Source organism: Chiroxiphia lanceolata, chromosome 3, assembly GCF_009829145.1.
Source record: "Chiroxiphia lanceolata isolate bChiLan1 chromosome 3, bChiLan1.pri, whole genome shotgun sequence".
In the NCBI taxonomy this organism is placed as follows: Eukaryota; Metazoa; Chordata; class Aves; order Passeriformes; family Pipridae; genus Chiroxiphia; species Chiroxiphia lanceolata.
In genome coordinates, this window is record NC_045639.1 from 20,814,630 (window position 1) to 20,840,819 (window position 26,190).

The following is a 26,190-nucleotide window of genomic DNA, read 5'->3' on the forward strand; positions in this document are numbered from 1 at the left end:
TTGCCAGAATGTACCCTCTTTTTTGTTGGGCAGCATCACAGATACTGTTTGTGTCTGGCTGTTACTTATCTCTCAAGGCAGTCAGTAATATACGATTGAGTGTCATCAGTATGATAGCACTTAATATAATATGCTGAATTGGAATGATAATCCCTCATAGCATGGCTTGTATTTTACCTGTTAGTTTGCAATGTCTCTTATGACTGCTTGAAATAAATGGAGAAATATGCAAAGGACAGTCTCTTCAGCGGCACAAAAAATAAAGACACAAAAGGCAGAATGCTTGCGTTAAGGTCATATTTAAAAAGAAAAACAAACCAACCAAACAATGCAAACCCCTTTGAAGTTAGGGAATAATCTTTTGACGTCAGAAAACTCCAATGAGAGTTGCATGAATAGTGTGTAGGATTTTGACCTTTACAGTATAGTCAAATAAAGAACATCTAGTACTTGCATTTACTATTCAGATCTGTGGCCAGAAAGTATTTAAATGTTCCAGATTGGAAGGTGGCAACTCATTATATTTCAGGCTGACTTGGGACAGAAATTTGAGTTATTTTCCCTAATTGTGTATATATTGCCTCTGTGGTGGAAGTAACTTGAGTCCAGCCTTCAGAATTGAGCCTAGCTATTAACATGACCTTAAAGCTGTATCATTTGACTTGGACAAGATGATAATATCTTAAGATCTGTCTAGTGTTTGGTAGCTTTGAAAAGCTGATGCATTGCTTCAGAAATTGAGGAGTCAGAAATTAAGGCATGTAATTCATGAAGACTTGGCTGTCTGAAGTGTGTACAGGGACATATATTTCAAGTTTCATTAAAGATGTGTGCTGATATTACTGCATCAGAACATTCGTATTTCTTATGTTTCTCCAGACAACAGTTATTCTGAACTAATCACAGCACATTTACCAATTTTTCACAATGTTAGCAACAATCTGTTGGTTGGTGTTTGGTATTTAAGTCTCTCTTGCCAAAATTTCAATGTCCAAGGCTAAGAAATAAGTCTGTTTCTTTGAATAGCAATAAGAGAGACTAGTAAGCATTTAAAAAAGGTAGATGGGGTTCAGCTACTAGTATTTCTAACCAAGTTTTTATCTTCTTAAGATTTATTCTGGGAAAAAGGCTGAATTGGTTTCTAAATGGGTTCTTATAGAGAAAAGGTAGTTTAAGGTGCAGAACCATTCTAAAATACTTGCTCTGCATCTACCTTGTATTGAAAGTACCACTTTCAGCAGCTGCATCTTTTTAGAGCTAAGTGAAAACTGCTTAAAATATTTCAGTGGTGTAAGATTCCCTGATAAGCCCTTCAAACTTAGAGCATTCAGCTGGTGCCCCAGGATCTCTCAGTTACTGATGTCTGTAGCCAATATTTCTACATTAGCTTGCTGGGAACATAGGTAACACACAAGCATCCTTCAGCTTCTGCATTTATCAGTGGAATTGCTTTACCTTGAACTACTGTACACAGCTATAGGTAAACAGAGAAGGATGTGGTGAGAAAGTACACAGAAGAAGGATTTATATGAGGAAAAGTTGCATTTGCTTTGTTCAATGAACAAAAGAAAATAACACTTTGAAAGGCTGCAAGTATTAGCGTGTTATTATCACATCGTACTTTCTGCAGGCAAAAAAAAAAAAAAAAGGAAGTTTAAAGGACAAAAAGAACTTTTCTGAGAAAGAGAAATCCTCTCTCCACTATCTACGTATTTAGCATAGATGATGTGGTTTGTGTGCTACAAGTACCACTGCTATTTTGTCTGTCTGGCGCGTGATGCGTTTGCCAGATTAGAAACATTAGTGCCCTCTATTGTCCATCAGAGAACTGCAAATATTTTTACAGATTATGATCCTTATTATCGTTCTTGGTATCAAACAGATTTTAACAAAACCCATGCACGATATAAAAGCATATTTCTGTAAGCTGAACTGCTTCATCAAGAACAGTGCATATGGTTTTTTTCACTATATCAACATTCTAGTACAACTTTTTCCACTTTATGAAATGCAATAAAATAAATTATAACCCTCGCTAGGGGAAAATGTCTTGAAATACCTATAGAAATAGATATGCTTTTTGCTCACATACTTGCTGACAAGTTCACTTCTTTCTGTGTGTATTTTTTTAGTAGCAAAGATATTTTTAATCAAACAATTCTTGAGTGTCTGAAAGGAAAGTGTTTTGAAAGAAATACTGCCTCTTTTTTTTCCCCTTAAATTCATATTTTATTTCAAGAAATTGGATTTTTGTTATCTTTATAGGCTAGAAATACAAGAGAGTGCAACTTTTCATAAGTACAATAGAAAAATAACATGGCCAAGCTGTGTTTTTTTTTTTTTTTTACTACTTTAAAGTGAACTGCAAGAATGACAACTTCATTCAAGCAGATCATTTGGAATTACATTAAACAGCTGCTATTAAACAGCTGACAACAAAGGAGACCATTTTGATCTCGACAGCAGAGAGATTCGAGCAGCATGCTCCCTCAGTGATGTTATGAGGAACACATTGTGCTCTTGTATACCAACACGCAGTGTACTCCCCACTGTGCTTGTTGCCAAACACCGTTTTTTCAAATCACTTTGTATTCAGTCAGGGATCCGGGAAGTCCAAATCCAGCCAGACAAATGCAGAACAGCTTAGTTGAAGCAGCTTTAACAGGTGCCATCAGCACAGACTTGTCGAACCAGAGAGACAATGCAAACAACTATGGAGTGGTGGTCAACAGGGTGTGGATTTGCCCCATTGCACATGATGGCACGGAGTAGTAAATGGCTTTGTTGCCACAGAGGCTGGTTTATGGCACTTGGGTAAAGGGGAGGGAAAGTGACAAGGAAAATACGTGGTCACTCCTTACAGACAGAGCCTGCTAGACTTTTATGCTCGCATTAATTTGTTCTTCTCAGTCGTGCCAGACGCCGAGTGGACCAGAATAAAATGAGCATACCTGTAAAGGGATAAATGGAATGAACGTAGGATTGATTTAAGAGGGTGCTTCCCGTGCTTGAGATAGTTGACTGAAGGATGAGGAATAAAATAAGAGTAGAGATAATTGGATGGGTTCTTGTCTTATGCTGTCCTTGTCTTTCAGGGGTACGAGAGGCATCCCTTCATTATATCACTGTAATCTGCCATTGCTCGTAATATGCCACGTGTTACCCACTAAGCTGTGTTACCCGTTCCCAGTGTGTAGCTGTCCTGCACTTTTTCTGCCTTTTCAGCCATAACCTTGACCCACTCCATGCTGTTGACCTTCTTCTGTAGGCGTGGATTTTTTTTCAGGTGGTATAACAGTGATAGAAAATAGGTTATAATACTTAAAGCAATTGTATATTCTACTGTTTTCTTTAGGTAAAGACTTTGTGTAGTGATCTCTGAATAACATGAAGGGACGTAGTTGATCAGAGGATTAGAATATATTAGAATATATTGCCTTCTAGCAAAAGAGGGAAATTCCAGTAAATGACTTGGTAAATGTTCAGATTTGAATTTCAAATTGAAACATAATATTTACAGTGTTGAAGAAATAAGAAAATTTACTCCCCTGAGAAATTTTGCAAGGCATTAAACTAAATTTTTTTGTTAGGCTCTTAGTTTTAGTTTTATGTCTGTATTTACATCAATAATCCTTCTCACTTTCACAGAAATTATGTGAAAGAAGATGTGGAAAGTTGTCAGATGGGGCTCTGCCAGTCACAGAATGATTCTGCAGGCTTGTTTTGAAGAATAGTATTGATAAGGACAAAAATTATAAGCTATGCATTAAATGATGCTTAGCTGGCCCAGAAACTGGAGACTTTATTTTTCTGTAAGAAAACCTCTACCTTCATTATTGTTGTCACACTAATGATGGGTAAAAAAAGGAAGGTGTCCTGGACAGAAGTGTTTAGAAATGACTGATTATGAGGGATGTCTGCCTTCTTTCCTTCGTCACATAAAATAAAAAGTAGCGAATTGTGTTCATGTTGGGTGTGTGCGCTTCCACTCTAGAAGGGGTTTGTCGAGTTTGAGTTTAAACTGGACTGTAGTGGTTATGAAGCTCCACTGTATACCATGAGTAAAAAAATCCTCACATGGCAACTTTTGTTCTTCGCTTTATGCAAAATAATTCAAGCTACATCATATATCAGTTACCTCGACGGTCAATTCTTCCCTTTGTTTCATCATATGTCTAACCAGCATTTGTCCGAAGAACCGTCTGGCCTGAAAACCTTTGTCGTACAGGTAATTTGTGAATTCTCACCAAGTCAGCTCTCTCTTTGCTAAGCTGGATTCTTATGGCAGTGAAGTTATTCCTAGTACTCTGCTGTTTATGATGAAGTGACATTTCATTGTACTTGAAATGACAGAATAAAAAGTATTTTCAAAGAAACAAACAAAACACCCCCCTAAACTCCCCCTGTCTCAAATTCTAAAGCAATCACTGCAACTGGACACGGACATTTAATGCTGCAGTTTCTTTTAAATGCCTGTGTTGTGTTGAAGTATTGTGGAAGTTTCTCTCGGGTGCAACAAAGAATTAAATCACTTTTCCAGGTTAGGAATATGGCTTGCTGTTCATTGTGTGTTTGTGGAATTGAGTGTTGTTCTTAAAAGCGGTCATTCTTGGCTGGTAGCGGGCACACAATTCTCTTGGGCTCAGCCTCCTGGGGGAGGCTGTGCCTCCTCCCTGCTAAAGACAGCAGAGGAGACAGGTGGAGTTTAGTTCTTGGTCTTTGCAGAAAGCCAGCTAGGTATTTCTGATTTGGTTTTGACTTCTTTCCCACGGAGTCCAAGATGTCTCTTTTTCTGAGCTGAATTACATTACACAAGTCTGCATTGATGTGAAAAGAAAGCACTTACTGAAGTCAAGCATTAGGCATTCACATTTATGTCCAGCATTGTGCAATATCTTGTATACTTATTTTTAGCCAGTAAGGAAATATGCTGTAGAGATGACATAAAAACTCTGGTAATAAGCAAATAAAAAAAAAATAATCTAAAAGAGATCAGACTGGAAAAGTCTAACTTTAAAGCATCCTTGTTTCTTTACATGCTCTTGTATTGGCTTAAAGTAATTTGTCTTCAACTGATACATATTCTTCTCAACATTTAGCTCAGTGTTAAGGAGCTGACACTCAAAGGCAAGCCACAAGAAGGCTGAAATGGCAATATCATGAATAGTGAACTCTCTCTTGGTTTCCTTGACACCTGCATAGTGCATACTGCCAACTATGATAAATGGAGCAGAAATATAGACACTTACTAAAAAGATGGAGCAGAAGTTAAAGGCTGGAGCGAGAGACATGGAAAGATGTATGCTTGATCTCACTTGGAAAGAGAAACAAATGGGTAGGGGAGCAACTGAAGTTGAATGACATCTTGAAGACAGGAAAGGACTGAGGCTGAAGTGGCAGGAGGCCAGCAAGAAGAGCAGATGGGAGGTGGGACAAGTTTATTACCAAAGAGGCCATTGGATAGTAACAGTGCACATACTGCTAGAGAAACAGATGAGGTGAGCTGATCATTTTTCTGAATTCTGTCTGAACATGTCTCCTATTCGGATTCCTCATTTCTTGAACTTGGTATACTTTTGGGGAAACTTCCCTGGCAGATGGAAGAAAACTGTGCCATGTGATGCTCAGAAAAGCGATCATCAGAAAGATAGCAGAGCGGGATGGGGGAGTTGAGCTGTGTTCCAGGATATTTGAAGTTGTGTTCCAGAATATTTTTGTAAATGGGAAATATTGTGTTTGTAATTCTAAACTGTTACCCCTGGAAGAGCAAAGTAACATTAGAGAAGCATATTTTGATAAAGCTGAATTGGCCAGAACAGTTCTTCCCTTACTGTAGGAATTGGACAAAATGTACCATGTTGTTTGGTTTGATAGTGGCCACTATTGTCTTACAAATCCTGTGTAAAGTGACAGATGAGCGAGTCTCACCTGATGCTGGGAAAAAAACCAACAAACCAGCTGACCTTGTAAATGCCCCAAAGAGCAGAAGAAATGATGTTTTGCCTGCAGGGCTCATTAATTAGTTGAATTTCTCATCTAATCCTTTTGGGTCAGCTGTGTTGCTTAGTCTACTCCAGAAGGGACAGGCTTGTAGAAACCATCATGACAGGTATCTTCAAGATGCAGTACACAGATATAAACTAAGCATTCATTCAGCAAGGTGTATTCTGCAACTTCTGTCCTTGCATGTTAATGAGGGGATAGGGGGGATTATTTTAATTTGGATAGTTACAGTAAGCCTTTTAGATGATCTGATTTGAGATTAAAACAAACCTTGGACCAATCTGTGGAAAAATGTCTTCCTTGGTTTCTTTTCTTCTTAACTATTCAGCTACTGCATCTCTCTTCCATCTGTACTAATTGTTGTTTTCATAAATCAACAGAAACAAGTAGTTCCAACAGTGTAGTAATATGTGATACCTCATAATATCTCTAATACTACAGTCTAGTAAAATGTTTTAAAATATTGGCATGTTAGTAGCAGTTATTTAATTTTGTTTTATGTTTTATTTATATCATAGTAAGTTTAAAGACTAAATTTTGCTCTGCACTGCACCATATGCACACACCTTATAGGAAATTTCCTCATACATACACCTGCACAGTTGAAGGTAAAAGTGATCTGTCACCTTGACAGCATTTGAGGGATCTGCAATGCTTTAGAAGGTGTGATACCAAGGCAATGCTAGTATTGCTTCTTGGCAATAAAGCCAGTCTCAGTGCTAAGGATAGTAAAAGTCGGCTGTTCTCTTACTAGCACTTGAAGAGGCAGAATGTGCTCCAGCCTCTTGCTCCAACTCATGCAAAGACAACAATGATAGAAGCTTTTGACTATGGGTAGTAGTAAAATTTAAAACAATGGGCTGCAGTGTTACTTTGTTCCTTACTTTGAATCCAAGTAAGTGCTCTGCATTCCTCACTGTCTCTGTGCTTAGCTGCCTTGTTTTTTTGCAATAATAATATCATTTTATGTTAACGTGATGATACTCCTGTCTGTAAATCTTCAAAACTGTGTGAGCGAGAAAAAGATAGAGAATCACTACTCATTGCAACCACCTCTGGGGAGAAATTCAGCATTCGCTCAACAGCAAAGAATAACCTTACCTGGAAGTTCAGGACAATTAAAGTGTAAGCTAGCAATTTAAAATTCGGTATGCTATGGAAAAGGTATATTGTGCTTTAGGATATACTAACTGGGACAAAAAGATGGACACTCTCCCACCTCCCTCTCCGTGCTTGGTACTTCAGATTACTTCTGTGTATATAAATAAACATGCGGATAAGCCCCTTCACAACAAAGTTTCTCATGCTCTAGATTGAGTTCATAGGCCTATTTTGCTACGCTGAGCATTTAAGAGCAAGGGAGAAGGCCAAGAAGACAGATACAGTGTGTATATCTATATCTATATCTATCTATCTTTTTCACGGAAAGCCGGACTAGAGCCAAAGTATCTACAAAACTGTGTCACTGTAATTTTTTTCCTTGCTGTTTAAAGCCCTAGCCTGTATTATAGCTGGCTTAAGTCCTGTCACAACAAAAGTTGGATCTGGAGGTTTCAGCTTGTGCAGGTTTTTTGGTGTAATTTCTAACTTTTAAATGAGACGATATTAATTTTGAAGGAATTAGCCGGAAATTTCTTCATAGTGCAATGAAATGGCATGAGTTAGGCAGCCTAGCTGCTAAAGGTTTTCTAATGAAAACTAGGGTGATATGAAATTTCCCCGATAAAAGGATCTGTAGATTTCATCTGCTGTATTAAATGCCAGCCTAAAAGGGACGGGAGGTGGTGGTGGGGGGGAAGTCACTAGATATTATCTACTTTTACATTCCAGGGACACTCCTCTACGATCCAAACAAAGCCTGAAAATCTGGAGGGTTGGGACTATTTTCTTCCTCAAGGCTGGCAAGCTCCTTAGAAGTCTCGATCGCTTATTCTTGTATTTTATTGTTATTCTCTTAACCGGTTCCTTTTCGGATGCCATGCGAGGGTGTCAGGCTGTGGCGTGGCCAGGTGTTTGTGTGACCGCCATCCCCCCAGGGCTGGGGGCGGGGAGGGGGGTACACCGGGAGGTGTTGAGTGCTGAATGTTAAGCTCGTTCCTTTGTATGGCTTAGAAATCTCTGTTGTCCGGAATTGTACAGATAAGGCAGACCCATTTGCTTCATTGTCAGGCAATGTAGCTGAATAGAAATGCAAATGTGACATAAGGGGACTGCGCTGGGGAGGCGTTCGCTGTTACCTCCTATAACAGTGCTCCTGGCTGTTGGAAAATTCCTGCAGAATCCAAGGGGGTGTATGTGTGTGTGTGTGTGTGTTTATTTTTTATTTTAAAATATTTTTTAATAATTAGCTACAGGTTCTAGGGAAGATTCTCCCAAAGAAAATGTCTCTCTCTTGCAGATGCTTTTATTTTTATGCAGTGGAACGGCTTGGTTTTAACTCCCTTATCAAGAGCTGCATGCACTGCCCAGACTAAATTGGGAGCATCTCCACACTGTTTGACAAATAGATTTTTTGTAAACTGATTTAGCCTTTTCATTGTTTGCATTTCATTATATAGCAGACTTCATGTCACAAAATCGGTATTCATTCAAAATAGAGAATTTAGAGATAGGACTGTAGCCAGATAAAAAAATATTGCACAGCTCAGGTCTATTAACCATAGAATAATAGCAAGTCAGTGATCCAAGGGGTAGTTCTTCTGCAGGGAAGGGCTAACATAACTGAGGTCAGGAGTCAGACCTCAGGACTTCAAATGTGGCTGTCACCAGATTTACAAGTAAATCTACTGGGAAAACAGGGAAAATGAAGGGACCTTGCAGGATAAGGAGAGAGAAAGGCAGCCCAGCTCTTTCATCTTAAATCTCAGGCTTCTCACTGGATGAAGAATAAAAGTCTGATTTGCTTAAGTGCTTCACTTTATTCAAAAACTCCGAGTTGCATCTTCCAAAGCATGATTCAAGGATCTAACTCAATCAGGTTTAGAGAATTTATTTAGAAAAATACCATTTAAAGAGAGCTGATTCTTGTTTTTCTGCCAAATTCATTATTGAATAAAGGACCATTAGCATTCTGAAAATATGTGTACCAAATGCAAACAGTGCTAAGGAATACAGATATGGTCTTTAATAAAGCTGGCGAAGTTTATGTTAATGCCTTGGGAGCAGAAAATCTGAAGTTGGAGTAAATGGGTCAGTAGGAAGACTGAGTTGCAACTTTTCCTTTTGATATTTTATTTCTAAAAGCCTTTCCAATTTTTTAAAGCCTATTGTTTCCTTGACAATATTAGAGAAATTCTTCTCCTTCTTTTAGCAGTCACATGGTAATGGTTGCGTGCAGAAATTGCTTTAGATTTTCTTCTTATAACAGCTCCTGGGCATCATCCTCGTGCTTATAAACTTCAGCTGCTTTGGACATACTCCTGGATGGGTTCAAGGCAGGTAACAGCAAGGGTGTTCCCTCAGAAATCAGTATTTCATTGGGTAGTATTCTTTGAACTCATGCTCAGATAAGCTGTAACCGTGTTCTGGGTTACCTGGTCAGTAAACAGACTGTATCATGGTGCTAGTATTAGATCTATTTCCTAGATGCACAAAAGTGGATGTGCTTTCAGGAATTAGGTAACCAGGAATCTGTTATGCAATGTTAAAGCGTTGTAGGTAATGAGGAATCTGTTCTGCAATGCTAAAGTATTGCAGGGGTGTGCTACTCAAGTTGACATGCATTTGTTTGAGAAAGGAGTGTAAAATCTGGCTTTCAGGTGAGTATGGCATGTAACACACCGTAACTCGGTGTGCTTTCAAATCAGGTCACGTGGAAGCTCTGTAAGCAGAGAAGTGGGGACTTTGGAGGGACAAAATTAATGAGGTGGCTACGCACTAGAATGAAATACGGAGACATTCACTTCTGTGTACATGTGTTGGTTCAGCTTACTTTTTTGCCACTTATTTTTTGTGTGTAAAAATATGAATATAACCAAGAGCCTATAATATAAGACATTTACTTGTGGTTTGTGTAGGTACAGGTGCACACATACAGACACATGGAGAGAAACATATACATCTACAGTAATTGAACCAAATTGTTTGTGATACAAGTGTCAAAAGTGCAGCAAGTCTAAAGGATGTACTTTCTGGATCAATTCACACCTTGAGTGAGTGCTTTAACAGGGAAATATTGACTAGATCTGCTTAAAAGTCATACTGATATTTTATTGCTTTATTCAGGATACTTGAGTCAAATAATTGTAATTCTCACTTTGCCTTTTTTTGTCTTTGAAAGACATTTATACTGTAGACAAGTTAAGCTAAATTTCTGGAGATGTAACACCTGAAATGGAGACAGAGCTGGTGGGAGGAAAAAAAAATCCCATCTAATATGAAGACTTAGATTTTCATGTTTCTTAAAAAAGAAATTAAAATATAAATTCAAATTTGCAAGTAAATGAATTAGGCTGAAAGGGTGTGTATGTAATATTTACACCTTAACCATTACACATGGAGCTAAATCTAGTGATTTGAGACAGAATAATTGAATAGGGCTAACTGTCTGGTCAATAGGAGTGAAGCTGCTATAGGACAGAAACATAGTTGATAATAGAAGGCTTCAGCTGCAGAAGGATGTAATTAGGATTTTATGCTGTCATTTGATCATATGTACTAATACAGCCAGAAAAAATGTTTTAATTGTAATAATGTAACACAGACATTTTTGTTACTTTATGTATTGTATTAACGATGTCAGTTTGATTCCATTAAATGTTAGAGTACAAGTCTACTAGAGATAGCAGGATTGTTGCACTTGCGTTGGTGTATACTGACATATTCTTGATGGGTATTCTAAACCTTCTACCCACCACTAAGGGGAAATGAATATAGCAGTGAACAGCATCTCAGCATCTGATACGTTCTGTAAAGGCTTCCTTTAGGACATCAGGTCTTTGACTTTCAGGGGAATGGAGCTGAAGGACCTGCGAAAAGAGCAACTTGTGGTGAGCTCCATTTTTCTTTTGAACTGCTGGAACCATACAGTTACCATTTGGGAGCTGTATATCCGTGAAAACCTTTATTTTAAGTCTCTTCATATTAGTGGTTGGGGAAAAGTACGAGAGGTTCTTAATGTCTTCCTACGCACACAAGTGTGTGCCCAAGAAATCATTTGACCTGGAGTCTAATTATGCCTCTAAACAAACTTTACATTATTAAGGGCTCAGTCAGTCAGCTGATATAGGCATTTAAAAGAAGGCGTGTATACAGAAAGAAAAATTAGAAATCTGTTACTACACAGGCAGATTTCAGTGGCCTTCATGGAAGTCTCTACCTGTTTTAGATCTGGATGTCTAGAGTTGAGTTAAGGGTAGCTAATACCTTTTGGTGAGGAAGGATTTGTTTACTCTTGAGCATTTGAACTCAGCCTTTGTTACTGGTTTCTTCCTCGAGTTTCAGAGCAGTTAATTTCCCACGGTGAAAGCTCTGATTCACCAGCACAATCAGGTCATCCTGAGCTCAGGATGTTTCACTAGTCTCATTTTTCTCCAGTATTAATTCTGTGCAAAATTCTTGCTTCCTAGGTCAGTGAAATGTTAGAAGATAGAGAATCTCGCCTTGATCTTGGAGAGAACAGTTATATACTTCTTTATTATATTGAATTCTTCCCTAATAGTTATGGATGACAGGACACCCATGTGGAAAGTCCCTTTTCTGGTTTTCAGGACTTAAAATAGATGCTTTTCTGATGTCGTTATTTATTGTAGTGTTATTTATTCAACTGTGAGTGTTGAATTTAGTGTTCCTTGCACCTTTGAAAAGTGCAACCCCTTTAATCTATTGTTTTAAAAAACATGCATTAGATGTCAGACAACATAAAGACAGAATGTAGAGATAACCCTGATGTAAGTGATGGTTCCAGTCATCTAGTGTATGGATAAAAGATTTCCAAGGCTATGTTACTTGGCAGTTCAACATGATCTGGCTGTTTGTTAATCAGAGAACATGAGAAGAACAAAGGAGGGAGAACAAAAATGTTGAAAAAAGTATCATATAGCTAGATGTACAGGGGGACAAGTAACTTGGGGGTGGATTGGATAAAGCAGAGTCATGGAAACAATGAGCCGTAAGAGGGCAAAATTTGTTTCACTTTGTTTCATGTGACTTGAGTTTGTTGGTAAAGGCGATAACATTTTGTATTCAGGCAGAGAGCGTGTTCTGTAAATCTCTTCAGTTACCCGTTCCCTGGGTGTCGCAATAGATTAAGTCGCTGTGTGATGATATGACACCGCCATCACTCGTCTTCCTGGGATATTGCTGGAGGCAACAACAAACCTGTGTCTTTGGCACATGTGAAGGAATTTAGTGCTTGAGGGGTTAAATTACACAGGCTCCCCTGTGGATCAGCTTATGCTTGGACAGTAATAATAGCAATAACATTAATAATAAAAATGCCAGAGTGAAGGGAGTGAAGGGGGGAGCAGGGGGAGAAAAAGGAAGAAGAGTGATGGAGCATGGGCTGGGGCGGTCGGGGGTGGGGGGAAGGTAGGCTGGCGAATGCCTTGTTTTGTACAGCAGGTGCACCAGCTCCACGTCAGATGTCGTAGGAGCCTCTGCGACATGGACATGCACAAATAGACGTTACCAAAGCTTTGAGAGTGGTTGGTGGCTCTGTGCGTGTCTGCGCTCTCGCTTCAAGCCATGATATCCTAGGGCAGTGTAACAAGCAATTCATGTCAGCTCACAGTAAAGATTATTGGTGCTTTCACTGGGGAAATATTTACGCTCCATCTTCTTCTATTTTTAGAACTTTGAGCTTGCAGTCAGGTAGAAGGGCTGGTGGGGGAGTGGGAAGAGACCCATTGAGGGACACATCTCATCCCTCAATTAGATGGAGCTAAACCCCTAATCTTGCTTAGGAATAGCTGCTGATGCTAAGTTTTCTTCTTTCCCTTCTGGTTTAGTGGGATATTACATTTCACTGCAGTATTGGTGATAGAATGGTATGTCAACTGGAATGTTTTGGTTCTTACAGAAAGCATAAACACATTTTAAGGAAGGCATTTTTACATAGGTAAAAACCCCAAAAAAACCAAAAGGTAATATAAGTGCAGAATAAAGTGAACTTAGGTGTTTTTTTTTTTTAATTCCTGGGTAGAAAAGCCATCACAGTTAGGGACAGCAATTTATTGCATTGCTGACAAAAAAACCCCAAAACAATAAACAAAGAAAGAAATCTGAATTTGTTCTTTCAGATCTGTTGTTTATCATAATAATCCTTCTAGTGAAAAGGGCTAATTTACTCTTTCTATAGGAATATTTTAAGTGTGATTATCATAATATCACAGCTGCTGAAAAGGTCTAAAATAGGACATTGACCTTGAACGTGTTCCTGCGTTTAGTATGTGGTGCTTAACATTCAAGAAACAATATAACTGCAACTCATTTATTAATGTATAATCTCAAAATGTTAACTCTTGCTCTGTAAATACATGCCACAAGGATTGTAGAAAGCTTGCAGTATCCCATGAAGTACATGTGGTATTTTATCAGTGTAAATATGTATAAGATTTTCAAGATTTCTGCTGGGAATACTCCATAACTAAAGTAAGTTTTCCCTTTGGTACTGCACTAGTTTATGATTTAATTTTTACTGACATTCCACCAGTCATATTATTAGCTTCACAAAATGAAAGTGAAATAATCCTGTATTAATTAAACAGAGCAACTGAATTCCCTCAGTCATCTTATCCTTGGCTGTCTGAGACAGTAATGCACTTCAGTTTCTCTAAAGAAACTTCCACTAAGAAAAGAGCTTGGGGTAATAGTGAGATATCCATATTGAAGTGTGTGCTTGAATTATCTTTAGGGAGGAGACCTTTTTTGGTGGGTGACAGGCAGTGTGTGTGTGGCTTCCTTTTTCTTTCTGGGTTTTTTTTCCCTTTCTTTTTGTCAGAGGCTTTGGAAAAGGTGTTTCGTCAAGAGAATAATATTCATTTATAGCAATGTGAACCATTTCTATTCTGTACCAGTGAAGGCAGTCATCTAAATACCCATACCCATGCCCTTGAAAATAAAACAAGGAGAAAATATGGAGTATTTGTTTGAGACCAGATAAATTGAATGTAGTTCAGTAACATGGTAAGGCAATTGCTGTTATTTCACAGAGACATTTTTTTGTATGCTAAAACTGAGCGTAGCAGCAAAAGCTAAAAGCCTTGCTCTGTGTATTTGTGAACGCACTGTGGGTAAGTTCTAAGGAGCATTCAGATATTGTGTTATGTGAGCTTTTTTCCCTAAGATCAAAACAAGGAGTAATTAATGCTAAATACAGCAGATGGCTTTAAAGTAATAACTTGGTACAGTTTGTCCAACTGTGTACAAACAGGTGAGCAAAATCTGGAACTTTAGAAGTGTTAGGTTTTTTAACTCATTAGCAGGATATCCAGGGGTGCACCAAGTGCCTTCCAGTGAGAAACACAAAAGACGAGTAGACAGTGTCAATATTGTTCTAATATTAATCTCACTGTAGCACAGAGTGAGATCACATCTGAGTTATGTTTCTTTAAGCAGTGATTGTGAATAAAGAGAAAAATCACATATTTGATGACACGTTGCTATTTATTTCACACTCTTAACAATAAGGTATTTTCCAGCTGGACTTTGAATGAGGTTCCATATTGTATTGCAAATTTCTATCTAAAGTTAATAGTATACTTCTTCCCAAATAAATTCTCAGCAGCTAACACACTTTCATGATCTTGCTCTTTCCCTGATGGCTTGAGCTTGTTGCTCCTTTTGGTAAGTACACATTTGACACGATGCACTGTGCGGCTTCTGCGAAGTGCCACTGAATCTTACTTCTTCAGTTGCCTTGAGGTAGCTGTGCTTTAAGAATCTGGCTGTTCAGATGCCTTGAAATGTCTATAGTATTTAAATGTGAAGAAGCTTAAAGATGTACTGTTTGGCACACATGAAAAATTACATGTACAGAGAGATATGGAAATGTAGGTGCTGCTCAGTAATGCCTCTTGACTGGTACAGGCACTCCTGACAATTTTTTTCTTTCCCTCTCTCATTCCATTACCACTGTTTTGTATAGACTCCTTGTGGTAAGATTTTGCACTGTACAGTTTGATAAGTTAGTGCAGATGTGTGTTTGCATGCATGTTCTTATTCTGTATTTCCTGATAAAATCCAGTAAACTGATATCTGGCTTGAGCTTTTTTTCCCCCCATAGTACTATTTTTATTTATTTCTACAGAACAGCTTGAGAAAATGAAGGTACACTTAGCCCCAGTTTACTTGCTGCTGTGATCTCTTTACCTTTTTTTCTTTTCCCCTTCCCCAAACTGATCGGTAACTGTGAAACCCAAGTTCAAGAATGTAGTTGGAATTCCAGGCCCCAGTCTGGTGGAGGTGACACTTTCAGTCCCCGGGGGAAGAAGCCAACTGCTTTGTTTATCAACAGGCAAAGGACAGCATAGGATTTCTGGTTCTCCAAGAAGCAGCACTGGCAGGGAAGAGAGCTGCTTGCTTGGATGAAAGATGGTTCATAGAAAAGTAGTGATGGCTCACAGGGGGAGAGGAAAAACGTATTATTTGGGGGTGTAAAGGGGGGGGTGGGAGATGACAAGCTAACAAGGTAGTGGAAGCCATGTGAACATGAAAAGGAAGGCTTAAAGGAAGACAGAACAGGACAGAAGGAGAGGCCATGTTTCAGCACCTGAATATAAAATCTTAGGAGATAATGAACGAAAGTAGAAAGGAAGCTAACCTGTCCTTTGATAAGTTTCAAAATGGAATAGCTGTCATATTTTAGGAGGGTGCATTCCAGGGAACTTAATACAGAAAAGTGACCGTATCAAATTACACGTATAGGGATTCTTTATGGGTGATTTTTTATATAAGAGAACATGCGAAGATTTGAAAGCACTTTGGAATAAAAAAATTGGAATAAAAAATATTGAAAAAGAGCCATTTTGGGTATAAATCTATAAATGGAGAGATACTCAGTACAATCTATTTGCATTTTCGTGTTTTGCTCATGTGCACATGTAAATCAGTTTGTAGGACCTGTATTTTGAGTTCATGTAGTCATACAGATAACTATACATAAAGACTTCATATTGAAGTTCTGATTTGATCCCAAAATCTGTTTATCAAATTGTTACTTAAAGAAGATGTTCTAATACAGTATTGTGCGTTAGTACCTCTCATTTTAAAATTTGTTAAAAACAGATTTTTTTTTTTTTGTCCCTGATGTTTCTACAGAGTACTTAAATTTTACTCTACATTTCAGAGCTTTTTAATTCAGTGCTCACAAGCGAATCTACATCTTGATTACAGAGTTCACATTTAACAATATAGACAGCATAATGCTATTGGTAATTAAGCTTTTACTACCTGCTTTTATACAGTAGTCTGAGCTGTAGTTTTGCTGTGGTGGTTCCAGTTCCTAAACTTAAATGTATTTATGCCATGTTTGTAGGAAGCAGGCCCAGTCTTCGCATAAGGTTAAATACATAACACTGGAATTTCTCTGCTGTGAACATACAGAAACATGTCTATTGAACCTATATATTTTGGACCTTGGTTCTGTTGCTGTGAAACAGATTTGGAGAGGGCATTTGTGTTTCCATTTGTGAATGGTATTACTGCATTTTGAGGGTGTGCACTGATTTGTTTTGATCTAAAAGACTGCCATTTGCATCGTGTTAGGGCTCCAGTCACAAAGATTTTGTAAGAGTTGAGCTGCATTCTAAGAAATTATTGTCTTTCCAGTGTTGGTTTGATTTTTTTTTTCTGGCTAGAAAAAGCCTGTGTCTGTTTTTGCTGGTAGGGACAGAAACACTTTGAACCTGGAAAATAAGTATGGTATCTTAGTTGTAATTTTAAGTAAAGGTAGTAGGTTTTGAGAGAAAAAATGCATTCCTAATTCATTATTACTGATTCTTTCAACACGGAGTTATGTGAGTATGTTTCAGTGCAAACAGTGCCTCTAAATTTGAGTACGGTCACTGTGTTGGAACAAGTTTAGTCAGGGACCTTTCATGTGACAGAGAAGAACAACTCTGAGCTGGCTCTAAGCGGTGCTTTGCTGGAACCGGGCTCGGTGATGTTTATGCAGGCGTGCCTACAGGGCTGTGTGTTTAATGCCCTTTCAGTTCAGCAAAACTTGCTTTACAAAAAAACTAACCCCCCCAAACACTGTAGAGGTCTAGGCACCCTCCTAGATTTACTAATGCAGAGCTACGACAGTGCAGCCCTTATCTCATTAAAATGAGGCAGGCTGAGTTAGTCCACTCTAATCCCTGCACACTTACAGAGGAAATTGATCAGTTCTGGAGCTTTTATTTCTCTTTCTTATATCTAAATACACACATCTAAACATCCAAATATTCGCACAGGGTGTATATATAATATATATATATATATGTTACGATGCAGCTATAATCTGTATAGGAATATACATAGCTGTATTCGCTCCCAGTTTCACCCATGATGTTAAGGAATGGATTTGAGTGCCCGTTTTGTTAGGAATGTTTGTTGCTTTTTATAGCTAAGTAGAAAAGGAGGCTGAAAATTTTTAAATACTTAACTATATAATTTTTATGTTTTTATATATCACATTACATATACATAATCAAATTCCAGCTCGCCCCCCCTCCCTTTTCCCCCAAAAGCAACTCGCACGACAATGAAAAGTTGAGTTACCCGGAGGCTTCGGCAGGCTGCGCTTGGCGTTATTATTATTTGTTTTTCCCCGGCGCCGAGCAGTTCCAAAGGTTAGGGAAGCGGCGGTCAGGAGAGCGCGCTGGGAGCCGAGCCCGGCTGCCGCCTCGGCGAAACGCCGCGACCGGCGGCGGCGGCGCAAACTTCAATCCTCTCTACCTTTGCGCGCAATCCTTAACCGGGAGCCTGCCAAGGTACCTGCCGAAGTTGGGGCCGGGCGGGAAGGCGAGGAGGAAGGAAGGGAGGGAGGGAGGGAGGGAGGGAGGGAGGGAAGGAAGGAGAGAGCGCGGGCAGCCCCCGCCGCCCCGTCCGGCGGCGCGGGCACGTCCGCGGGCTGTGCCCCGGCGGCCGCCGCCGCCTCAGGCCGCTCCCCCGTCCCCACCCTCTACCTGCCGCGCGGGCCGCGCGCCGGGCCGCCCCGGCGCCCCTGGCGCCTGATTGGCCGCCGCCCCACCAATCGGCCGTCCCCCCGGGCCGGGGGATGCATATGTACAGCCCTGCTGCATATTCATGAGCTCCGAGCGGGGCTTTAAGTCCTTGATTAGGCGCGCGGGCGAGCTTTTGGTCCCCGCCCGCCGCCGCCGCCGCCGCCGCCGCCGCCGCCGCCGCCGCCGCCGCGCCCGGAGCGCGCCCGTGCCAAGTGCGCGGCGCTCGGCCACGGAAACTTTGCTTTTCACCGCGGGGGCGCACGGAGGATGGTCGCCGGGCGCACATGGATTCGGTAGAACTTTGCCTGCCGGAGCCGCTCTCCCTGCACTACGAGGAAGAGTAGGTACCGCTCCCCGCCCCCACCCCACCGCCGCACGCCGCCTGCCCCAAAACATGACAGGCGCCTAAGACGCCGCTGCAGGTAACGCTGCGCCGCGGCCGCGGATGGGAGCCGGCCCGGGGCGCTGCGCGCCGGGGCGGGCCGGGCGGGAGGCGCCCGGCGGGAGCGGTGCCGGCGGGCGGGCGAGCGCCCGGCCCCGCCGCTGCCCCGGCGCTCGCCGTCTGACAGGTGCGCGGCTCCCCGGGCAGCGCCGGCGGAGCGGCGGGCGGGAGGGAGCCCGCGCCGCGCTGGGGCCACGCCGGGAGCGGCCCCGGCGCGGTGGCTGCGGCCGGCGCGGTGTGACCGCCCTGCCGGGGGGCGCCGCTCCGGACCGGCGGCCTCGGCGGCCGGGGGGGGCGGCGTGTGGCACTTGGCGGGGTCCGCGCCGCACGGCGCGTCCCTCCGCTCCTGCTTTTCCCTACGAACACTTTTTGAGGAGCCACAGTTCTTGGCTGGCACTTCTTAGGTACCTGGCGGAGTGACTCCGGCGGAAAGCGCGGCGCCCCGAACAGAACCGGGGCTGAGGAGCGGCTCCTGAACTTGATCTGAGCCCCGCAGCCGGGATTAAATATTAGGGTATCACGGGAGCTGTCACCGGTTCATTTTTCTTTATGTCGAGCCAGTTACGTAGCTGTGTGCCGGTGTTACGCCGAGAGGGACAGTAGCGCCGCGGAGAAGCCCCGGCTGGCCGCCAGCATCGCCCCGGACGCAGCGACGGAGAGGCTGCTCGGGAGGTGACAGTGTACTATAGGTAGATGCCCACTAGCTGTCCTTACTGCCTGCACAGTGCAGGGCTGTTGATAATTAAGCCAGGCATGAAAAGTGAATCGCGGTGATTGCACGTTAGTGAAATAATACGGGAAGTAGCAAACAGCCTGGCTCGCAGGAGTACGATTTGGGAAGGGGACGCAGGGAAAACCCACTGTAATGTTCCGGGGTAAATAAAAGAAAATAAACAGAGGAGGGTGCCCTTTCAGATATGGTTTATAGATCAGTGCACTGTGTATAGTGTAAGATAGCTTCATAAATATAAGAATGCAGTTTCTACAGCTTTTATCACAGTGACACGTTTTTTATAAAATATATAAAGAGACGATAAGTTGGGTGTTAGTTGGGCTTTTTTGTGATTTTTTTTTTCTTGGATGCTTTGTCCTCCCCCAGCCCCCCCAAAGGAGCTTTCTTGAATTTACCTTCTTACAGCTAATTTGAATGATTAGTTTAGATAAGCCTCTTAGAGTAGATGCATTTAAATGAAATCGGGGCACATGTCTTTTTGGCTCTGGTGCAAGATTCGAACTAATTTTTTTCTTCCTCTTTGGCTCAATTCAAAGTCATCTTAAAACACTCCCAATATATTGTGTGAGTGCAGGGCTTGAGGCGTGTGGGATTCAATGGAGACAGGGAAAGAACTAACATTCAGAAACATATCTACTTCTCTGTCTCAATTAATAAACTCCAGAGTTTTACACATTAATAATATCCATAGTAATCGTGATTTGACTATATATTGTAACATGCATATGCACATATGAGCATAAGGACATACGAAATAGGTATTGTAGTTTCTGCAGTTCTTGTGTTATGGGTGAGGGTAGAGAGGATTCAAGCTAAAAATTGTCCGAACATTTTGAGAGTGCAGAGACATCTGTCTGACCATGACTAGGTATGCTTTGATTTTAAGGCAGAGCATGTTAAAGAATGCAATAACTTAAAGCCAGCTGCAGTCTTGAATTTTTGCTCTTTCAGCAATAACAATAGCACTAATAATTACTAATAGGTAATGACCTAGCAGATGCAATAAATATATCTGCTCATTTTGACATATGTGTCAGTTTAATAATTTTAAATGAATCAGTGCGTTCATAACAGGAAATCTCCCTCAACCTCTGATTAAAATGTAACGTTGACTAAAGGATTAGAGAGCGGACTTAATTTTACTGACCGTTTTAACAGTTGTCACAGCTGTTGGAAGAAGGAAAGGCAATTGAAACACTCCAAAAAAGGGGGGGGAGAGGAAAGAACGGGAGTAGTTTAGTAAATTTGGATGTGGTCTCTGAATGCCAAACATAAAAAATTGAGCAGATTTGTAGCTCCAGAAAGCTGCTGTGCATTATGTATGTTTACCTTTTGTGGCTCACTGTGTTTCATTCATTTGAACATTTAGCAGTTTCCCTACTTTCTCCATTTAAAAATGTGCAACTGCATTTAAATGTGGAACAAATTCAGCTGTTCATGTGCATAGAGTTTCGTCTTAGAATGCAACCGATGGAATACTCAGCTGACAAGAAATAAAGGTTGTGTAGAAAGGCTGTAACATTTAAAAAGTGGACATAGGTGTCACATCATGTGAATACTTCAGTGCAGTGATGGTTGGTGTACATATTTTATGTTTTTCTAAGCGTTCTCATGTTGCGATGTGGGAATGATGTGTGGAGTTACCCTGCGAGTCTGTCTGGGTTATGTTTGTGTACGGATGAATATGAGTGTGTGTGTGTAGATTCATATGCGTGTATGTTTGTGTGCGTGCAGGGTGATTATATGCTAAACTTAAAAGAGTTTGTGTCAGTTTCACTCTTTAAAATATTTTGACGTAGCTTCTGATTGTTGAAGAATTTTTTAGAAGTGTCTTTCATATGTAAAGGGAGGAAAGGGGTGGACTGAAGAACGCTTCTCTTTGTGAGGTGGGAAGCAGATGCGATTCCACTCCATGGTTTCTCCAAGCTTTGAAGGTCTTTAACCTCATGCATTTGTCTTATTAGATAGCTATTTACAGTTGTTACTAAGAAATAAAGCCCAAGCTAATATTCCAGTCATAAGCTCTAGGCCTCTGTACGTGTACCCGGTGTGTAAGGTGGCACAAGGCTCTGGATGGTGCAACCAGCCCCCAAGCATGGGTGAGCATCCAGACCCTGCCTGAGCTCTCCCAGGGCTCTCCCCTTGGGCAGCAGGCAGGCCCTGGTCCCTTCTTCCTTCCCTGTTTTCGGTCGTAGGGCTTTGCTCTTTTAGTTCTGATAGACTGCTGGCAAGTTTTTAAATCCTGCAGAAAGTATAAAGGATTTGTGCTGAAATGCCCGTCTGGCAGCTTTTCCTTTACTGGGGCTTGCCCCTTTTTTAGTGATGGGTGCTCATTTTAATGTGTTTATGGTTGTGCTCTTTTATTTACTGAGCCTGGTGCGTTTCAGCAGTAATTAACCCGTGTTATTAGCAAAGCCCTTGTGGATATCCGTTAATTCTTTGGAATGGCTGATCATTTTTTTCCGTACTTTTCCCCCCTGTTTTTTCCTAAAGCGCACTGTCCTTTTCTAATAGTCCTTAAGCTTTAACATTTCCCACAAATTTCTTTTTAGACTGAGTCAGGTAGAAGGGCATCATCCCCACAGTTCCATAATAAAGAATAACTATTGTCTTAACAAACTGTTTTCAAAGATGCTAATGGGGAGCAAAACAACTGGCAGAATCTGTAGGGAACAATTTATTTAATTATTATTTTTCAAAACACATGCTTAATGATAAGAAAAGAGATAAGAATTTCCTTGGCTTTTGTGTGTGTGTGTGTGTGTGTAAGTGCATTAGCTGTTGTGAATATTTTGAAGTTCATATTTTAATCAGATTTCAACTTAGTTAATAGCACTTCGGGCATTTAAAAAATATTGAGCCAGCAGAAAAATACTTGTGCTTGCACTGCTGAGAAAAGATAAGGGCCACCTCATTAGCCAACCCTACTTTTGCAATTAATTTCAAATACATGGTGCTATTCATCAAATAGAGAAGGTAACTTGTCTATGATAATATTTAACAATACTTGAAGCCTACTTTGCTTAGAGTAGCTAAAAAGTATATGTCTATTCTCACAGATGTGTCAGTCCAAATGTTATGCTGCTATTTCTGTATATTATGAGCAAAGTTAAGATAGAAAAATTATGGTATAAAAATATAAATTATTCATGAATAAGTGATGTGATTATTCATTTTTCAGAATAGTTTTTAAAGGACTGACCCTTGACCTACAGGGAGGTTGCTTGCACCTCTGTGAAAGTGTAAGTAGGAATGAAAAAAAAGCTTATTTGAACCTTTCAAGGAAGTATATAAAATAATTATTTTTTTGCTTAGAATAAATGAAAAGCATAGGATAAGTAGGAAAAACAATATGGAAGGAATTCTTGCTCCTATTGAAGCCCAGAGTAGCCTCTGTCTGTAAGATAAGCTTTGCTATGAATTCTTTTTCACAGGAAATTCATGGAGGGAAGAAACAATAAAATGTTGATCCGTTACAAGTGCATATGAGCCTCACGCTACCGAGCTCTCTAGAGGAAATCTGTGATTATGCCGGGCCAGTTTGTTCAGTTTTTATCTCTTTTACATCCACTGGCCTTGTATTAAATTGTCATTGTCCTAAAGCACATGAGAGAGAAATGAATTGCATTTCTCAACATGCACTGACAGTGAAATATTTAGCCTCTCTGTCTCCAGTCATACTTATATGTATGTTTCATGGTGCAGGGATGACACCAACAGTCGCTGCAGCTTGACATTCCACTTATTACGTGTTCTTTTACATTTTGCATATCGTCTTTTAGGCTTGAGTTAGGCAGTCATACGTGCACAGACATATCTGTAGCAGCACGTATGTTTGTGGCTTTGTTTTATATATTTGCATTGTATGTGAAATCCTCTGTCTATGCAGAGCAAGTTTTGTGTTGCAATTCGTTTATATCTATGCCTGTGTGTGTGTTACAGGTATATAGTGTATTCCTTATGCAGTTTTGGCAGTGTACTTCTATTGTTGTGTGTACGCACACAGACATGTATACAGTAAGTACATATAAGCAGAGCTGTATAACTTCCCTCTATGCAGTTGCTTGTCAAAATCCAGCTGCTTTTATGTGGTTTTACGTAGGGGTTTTTTTTATCCATGGGAAGAGAGCTGGTCAGCAATGTAAAGTGTTTGCACCTGATTTTATACCAGATTCTCCATCTACTCTAGCAATTTTTGTATTGTACTCACAGTTTTGCTTTTAAAAGATGCTGTATTTTTTTTTTTTTAAGATTTCCTTATTCTAAGTAAATGAATATAATAATATTTATTCATATTCCTGTAAGTTTTGGCTGTCAAGTGGAGAAATATTTTTTCAGCTACATGTGTTCTTGGCTGTATTTACACCTAAAGAATATTTTAGGGGGGGATGACTCCTACATATGGTTGTTAATATACATCATGATGTCCTCAGGCAAAAATATAAAGTACACATTCAATTGTAATGGTCCTTAGTCCTCCCCAAAAGTCCTATAGCTGTGGGGATTTTGTTTTTTTGATTTTGTTGTGGTTTTTTTGTCAAGAAGTAAAAATACTGTGAAACATTAAAGAAAAATATGAAACTGAATTGTATCCTGCTATTTTAGATAGCATTCCATAATTATATTCTAAATGACTCGGTATTGCCTTTTCAGTAGCACTTTGGAGTGTAACTTTTCTAGAATGGTAGATGGCTGCCTTTTGACACGTATGTCTTCTGAAACAATTTATGTATTTGCTATGTTGCAGAAGATCTAAATCTCTTGGGTTTGTTTGCATAACACTTGTAATGTTTTTTCATCTAATTCTTATTTCCTTCATACAAAGAGGGGCTTTTCTCTTTGCTATTCCTTAATATAGCAGGTTTACATTAAAGGGAATCTTATCTAATTTCCAATGATTTTCCTGTTTTAAGTAGCGTAGCTTTTTAATCAGAGCATCGTTTCCCACTTCTTTTAAAACTGATATAAAATTAATTTTTTCACTTCAGCTTCCTATACTCGCTAGCAGAAACATCTATTAAGAGCCTGATGAAAATTAGAGCAATATTGGTACTTTCACATGGTGTAAGATAAGCATTTGCTGTTTTTCTTTACCGCTGAATGTCTGATTTTTACCGTGGGTCACCATTCTGAATTTGTATGAAATCTTGATGAAATTTGCGGATTTAGATAAAAATAATTTATGAGGCAAAACAAAACAAAAAATTCTTACTTTTTGTGACACTAACACAGAACTTGAAATATGAAATTGGAGAAGGATCGCCGGGTACTGTGGTAAGTTGTTATATCAGAGTGTATGAAATAGAAGTTCCTTGTTCTCGGTCTAATCAAGCCATTTATAGTATCCTTGTACAGAATTGTGCACATTTATTTATATGATAACCTGCTGAAATATAATTAGCTACCCCTATGCATGTGAGAATAGTCCAAATATATCCTTTTATCATACATTAAAAATTACATTCCCTTTCCCTGAGTGAAACTCTATGCAGCTTTGAGTGCTGTCTTTATACAGGAGGGCGTAAGATTCTCTTAAAGAGTTTTGTTCTGAAACCAAACTTTAAGATAAAGTGATTTAAGGTTTTTTAGGTTATTACTCTGTAGCTTAGAGTGGATGTCTCTTTACTCCTCTGTGTCTTTTCATGTTGCTGTAAGTGGAAAAAAAACCTGCACATCTCCTTTTCATCATTTTGATTGGAACTACATACCATATGTAATGTGTTTTGGCAGCACTTACCTAGCCAAAGAAAACAAATTAATATTAGCCATGCTGAGGAGTGTCAGAAGTATCACAGATGTGTCGATTTAGCTTTGCTCCATCACACACTCTTTCCTTAAACAACTGGTCAAGCTGTCGCAAAATGTAGTGTTGGCTACAGTGAGATTCTAATAGATGTGATCAGAGATTGATGGCTTTGGCAAGTTAGAATGAGAAGATGATGTGGAGTTGCTGTTTCTTGTTTTGAACGTCCTCAGAAATAAAACCCCAAATAAACAAACAAAAAACAAGGAAATAAAAATTTTTTAAAAAGTAAAAATAATTAAAAAATTATAAACCAGCTGTGTGTGTGTGCACTCCCCCTTCCAAGCCAGCTAGACATGAAACAATTTAAAGTCCTGTAGATGTAGAGATGAAAAAGTCATATCTAAAATGTAGTGCTAGCTTGTTCCTGAGCATTTCCAAAATTCCTTCCCATAAGGTACCAGGATGGGTGAGGAGGAGGTGACTTGTTTTATTCAGACCATTCTTGTATGTGTTATTGCTGCTCTTTCACCCCTCTCCCCCTATTTCTGGATTTGTTTCTAGAGCTGTTTTTGAAAGAAACACTTTTTTCCATCTCACATGTGAATATTTTTAAAGAAATACAAGACACGAATATCTATTAAAAACAAGACTTAACAAAATGGTGAAATCGTACTCCTTTATGTACTCTTAGCACGCTGCTACTGCAGTTTGTATAGTTCTCCATATATTGGAAATGTAACAAAGGATCAAATAATTTTCTGTGTATTCTTTATTTACTTTTAAATTTTTTTCTGTCATCAAATTGGCTGCAGGATTTGGTCCTATCTTTGTGGAGGATGAATACCAATCTCCTTTTATGTTTAAGTTGATATTTTATTGCTTAGGGGGGACTGTGATATACTCAATTGACAAGTATTAACGCTAAAATAGTTTTCAGAGGAATTAATTTCAGAAAGTCTATGAGGTTTCTTCTGCACAATTATTTTTCACTTTTAAGGGGAAAAAAAAACCCAAAAAAGGATCTAGTTAAGAAAAAAAAAGGCTAAAACTTATGGGCCGTCTAAAACAGATTCAGAGCGTGTTTCCAAAAGCAAGTGCACAAGCAGTGCTAGTAAAATTA

The 26,190-nt window shown here is 39.9% G+C and overlaps 1 protein-coding gene across 20 annotated transcripts in view; it reads left to right on the top strand.

Annotated features, from left to right (window-relative positions):
• The window catches only part of ESRRG (estrogen related receptor gamma), a 398,405-nt gene that overhangs the window by 216,405 nt on the left and 155,810 nt on the right, over positions 1-26,190 (top strand). The window contains exon 1 of one of the 20 annotated variants that reach the window (XM_032682007.1): positions 17,894-17,915. The exons of 17 other annotated variants lie outside the window; for them this stretch is intronic. Coding sequence is in view for 1 of the 3 variants with exons in the window: in XM_032681990.1 (XP_032537881.1) it covers positions 18,434-18,489 (56 nt within the window). In the remaining 2 variants the exon portion in view is untranslated. Of the gene's footprint in view, positions 1-17,893; positions 17,916-18,370; positions 18,490-22,499; positions 22,567-26,190 lie in introns of those variants that run through there. 2 more of the 20 variants (XM_032681990.1, XM_032681998.1) reach the window with 2 other exon arrangements.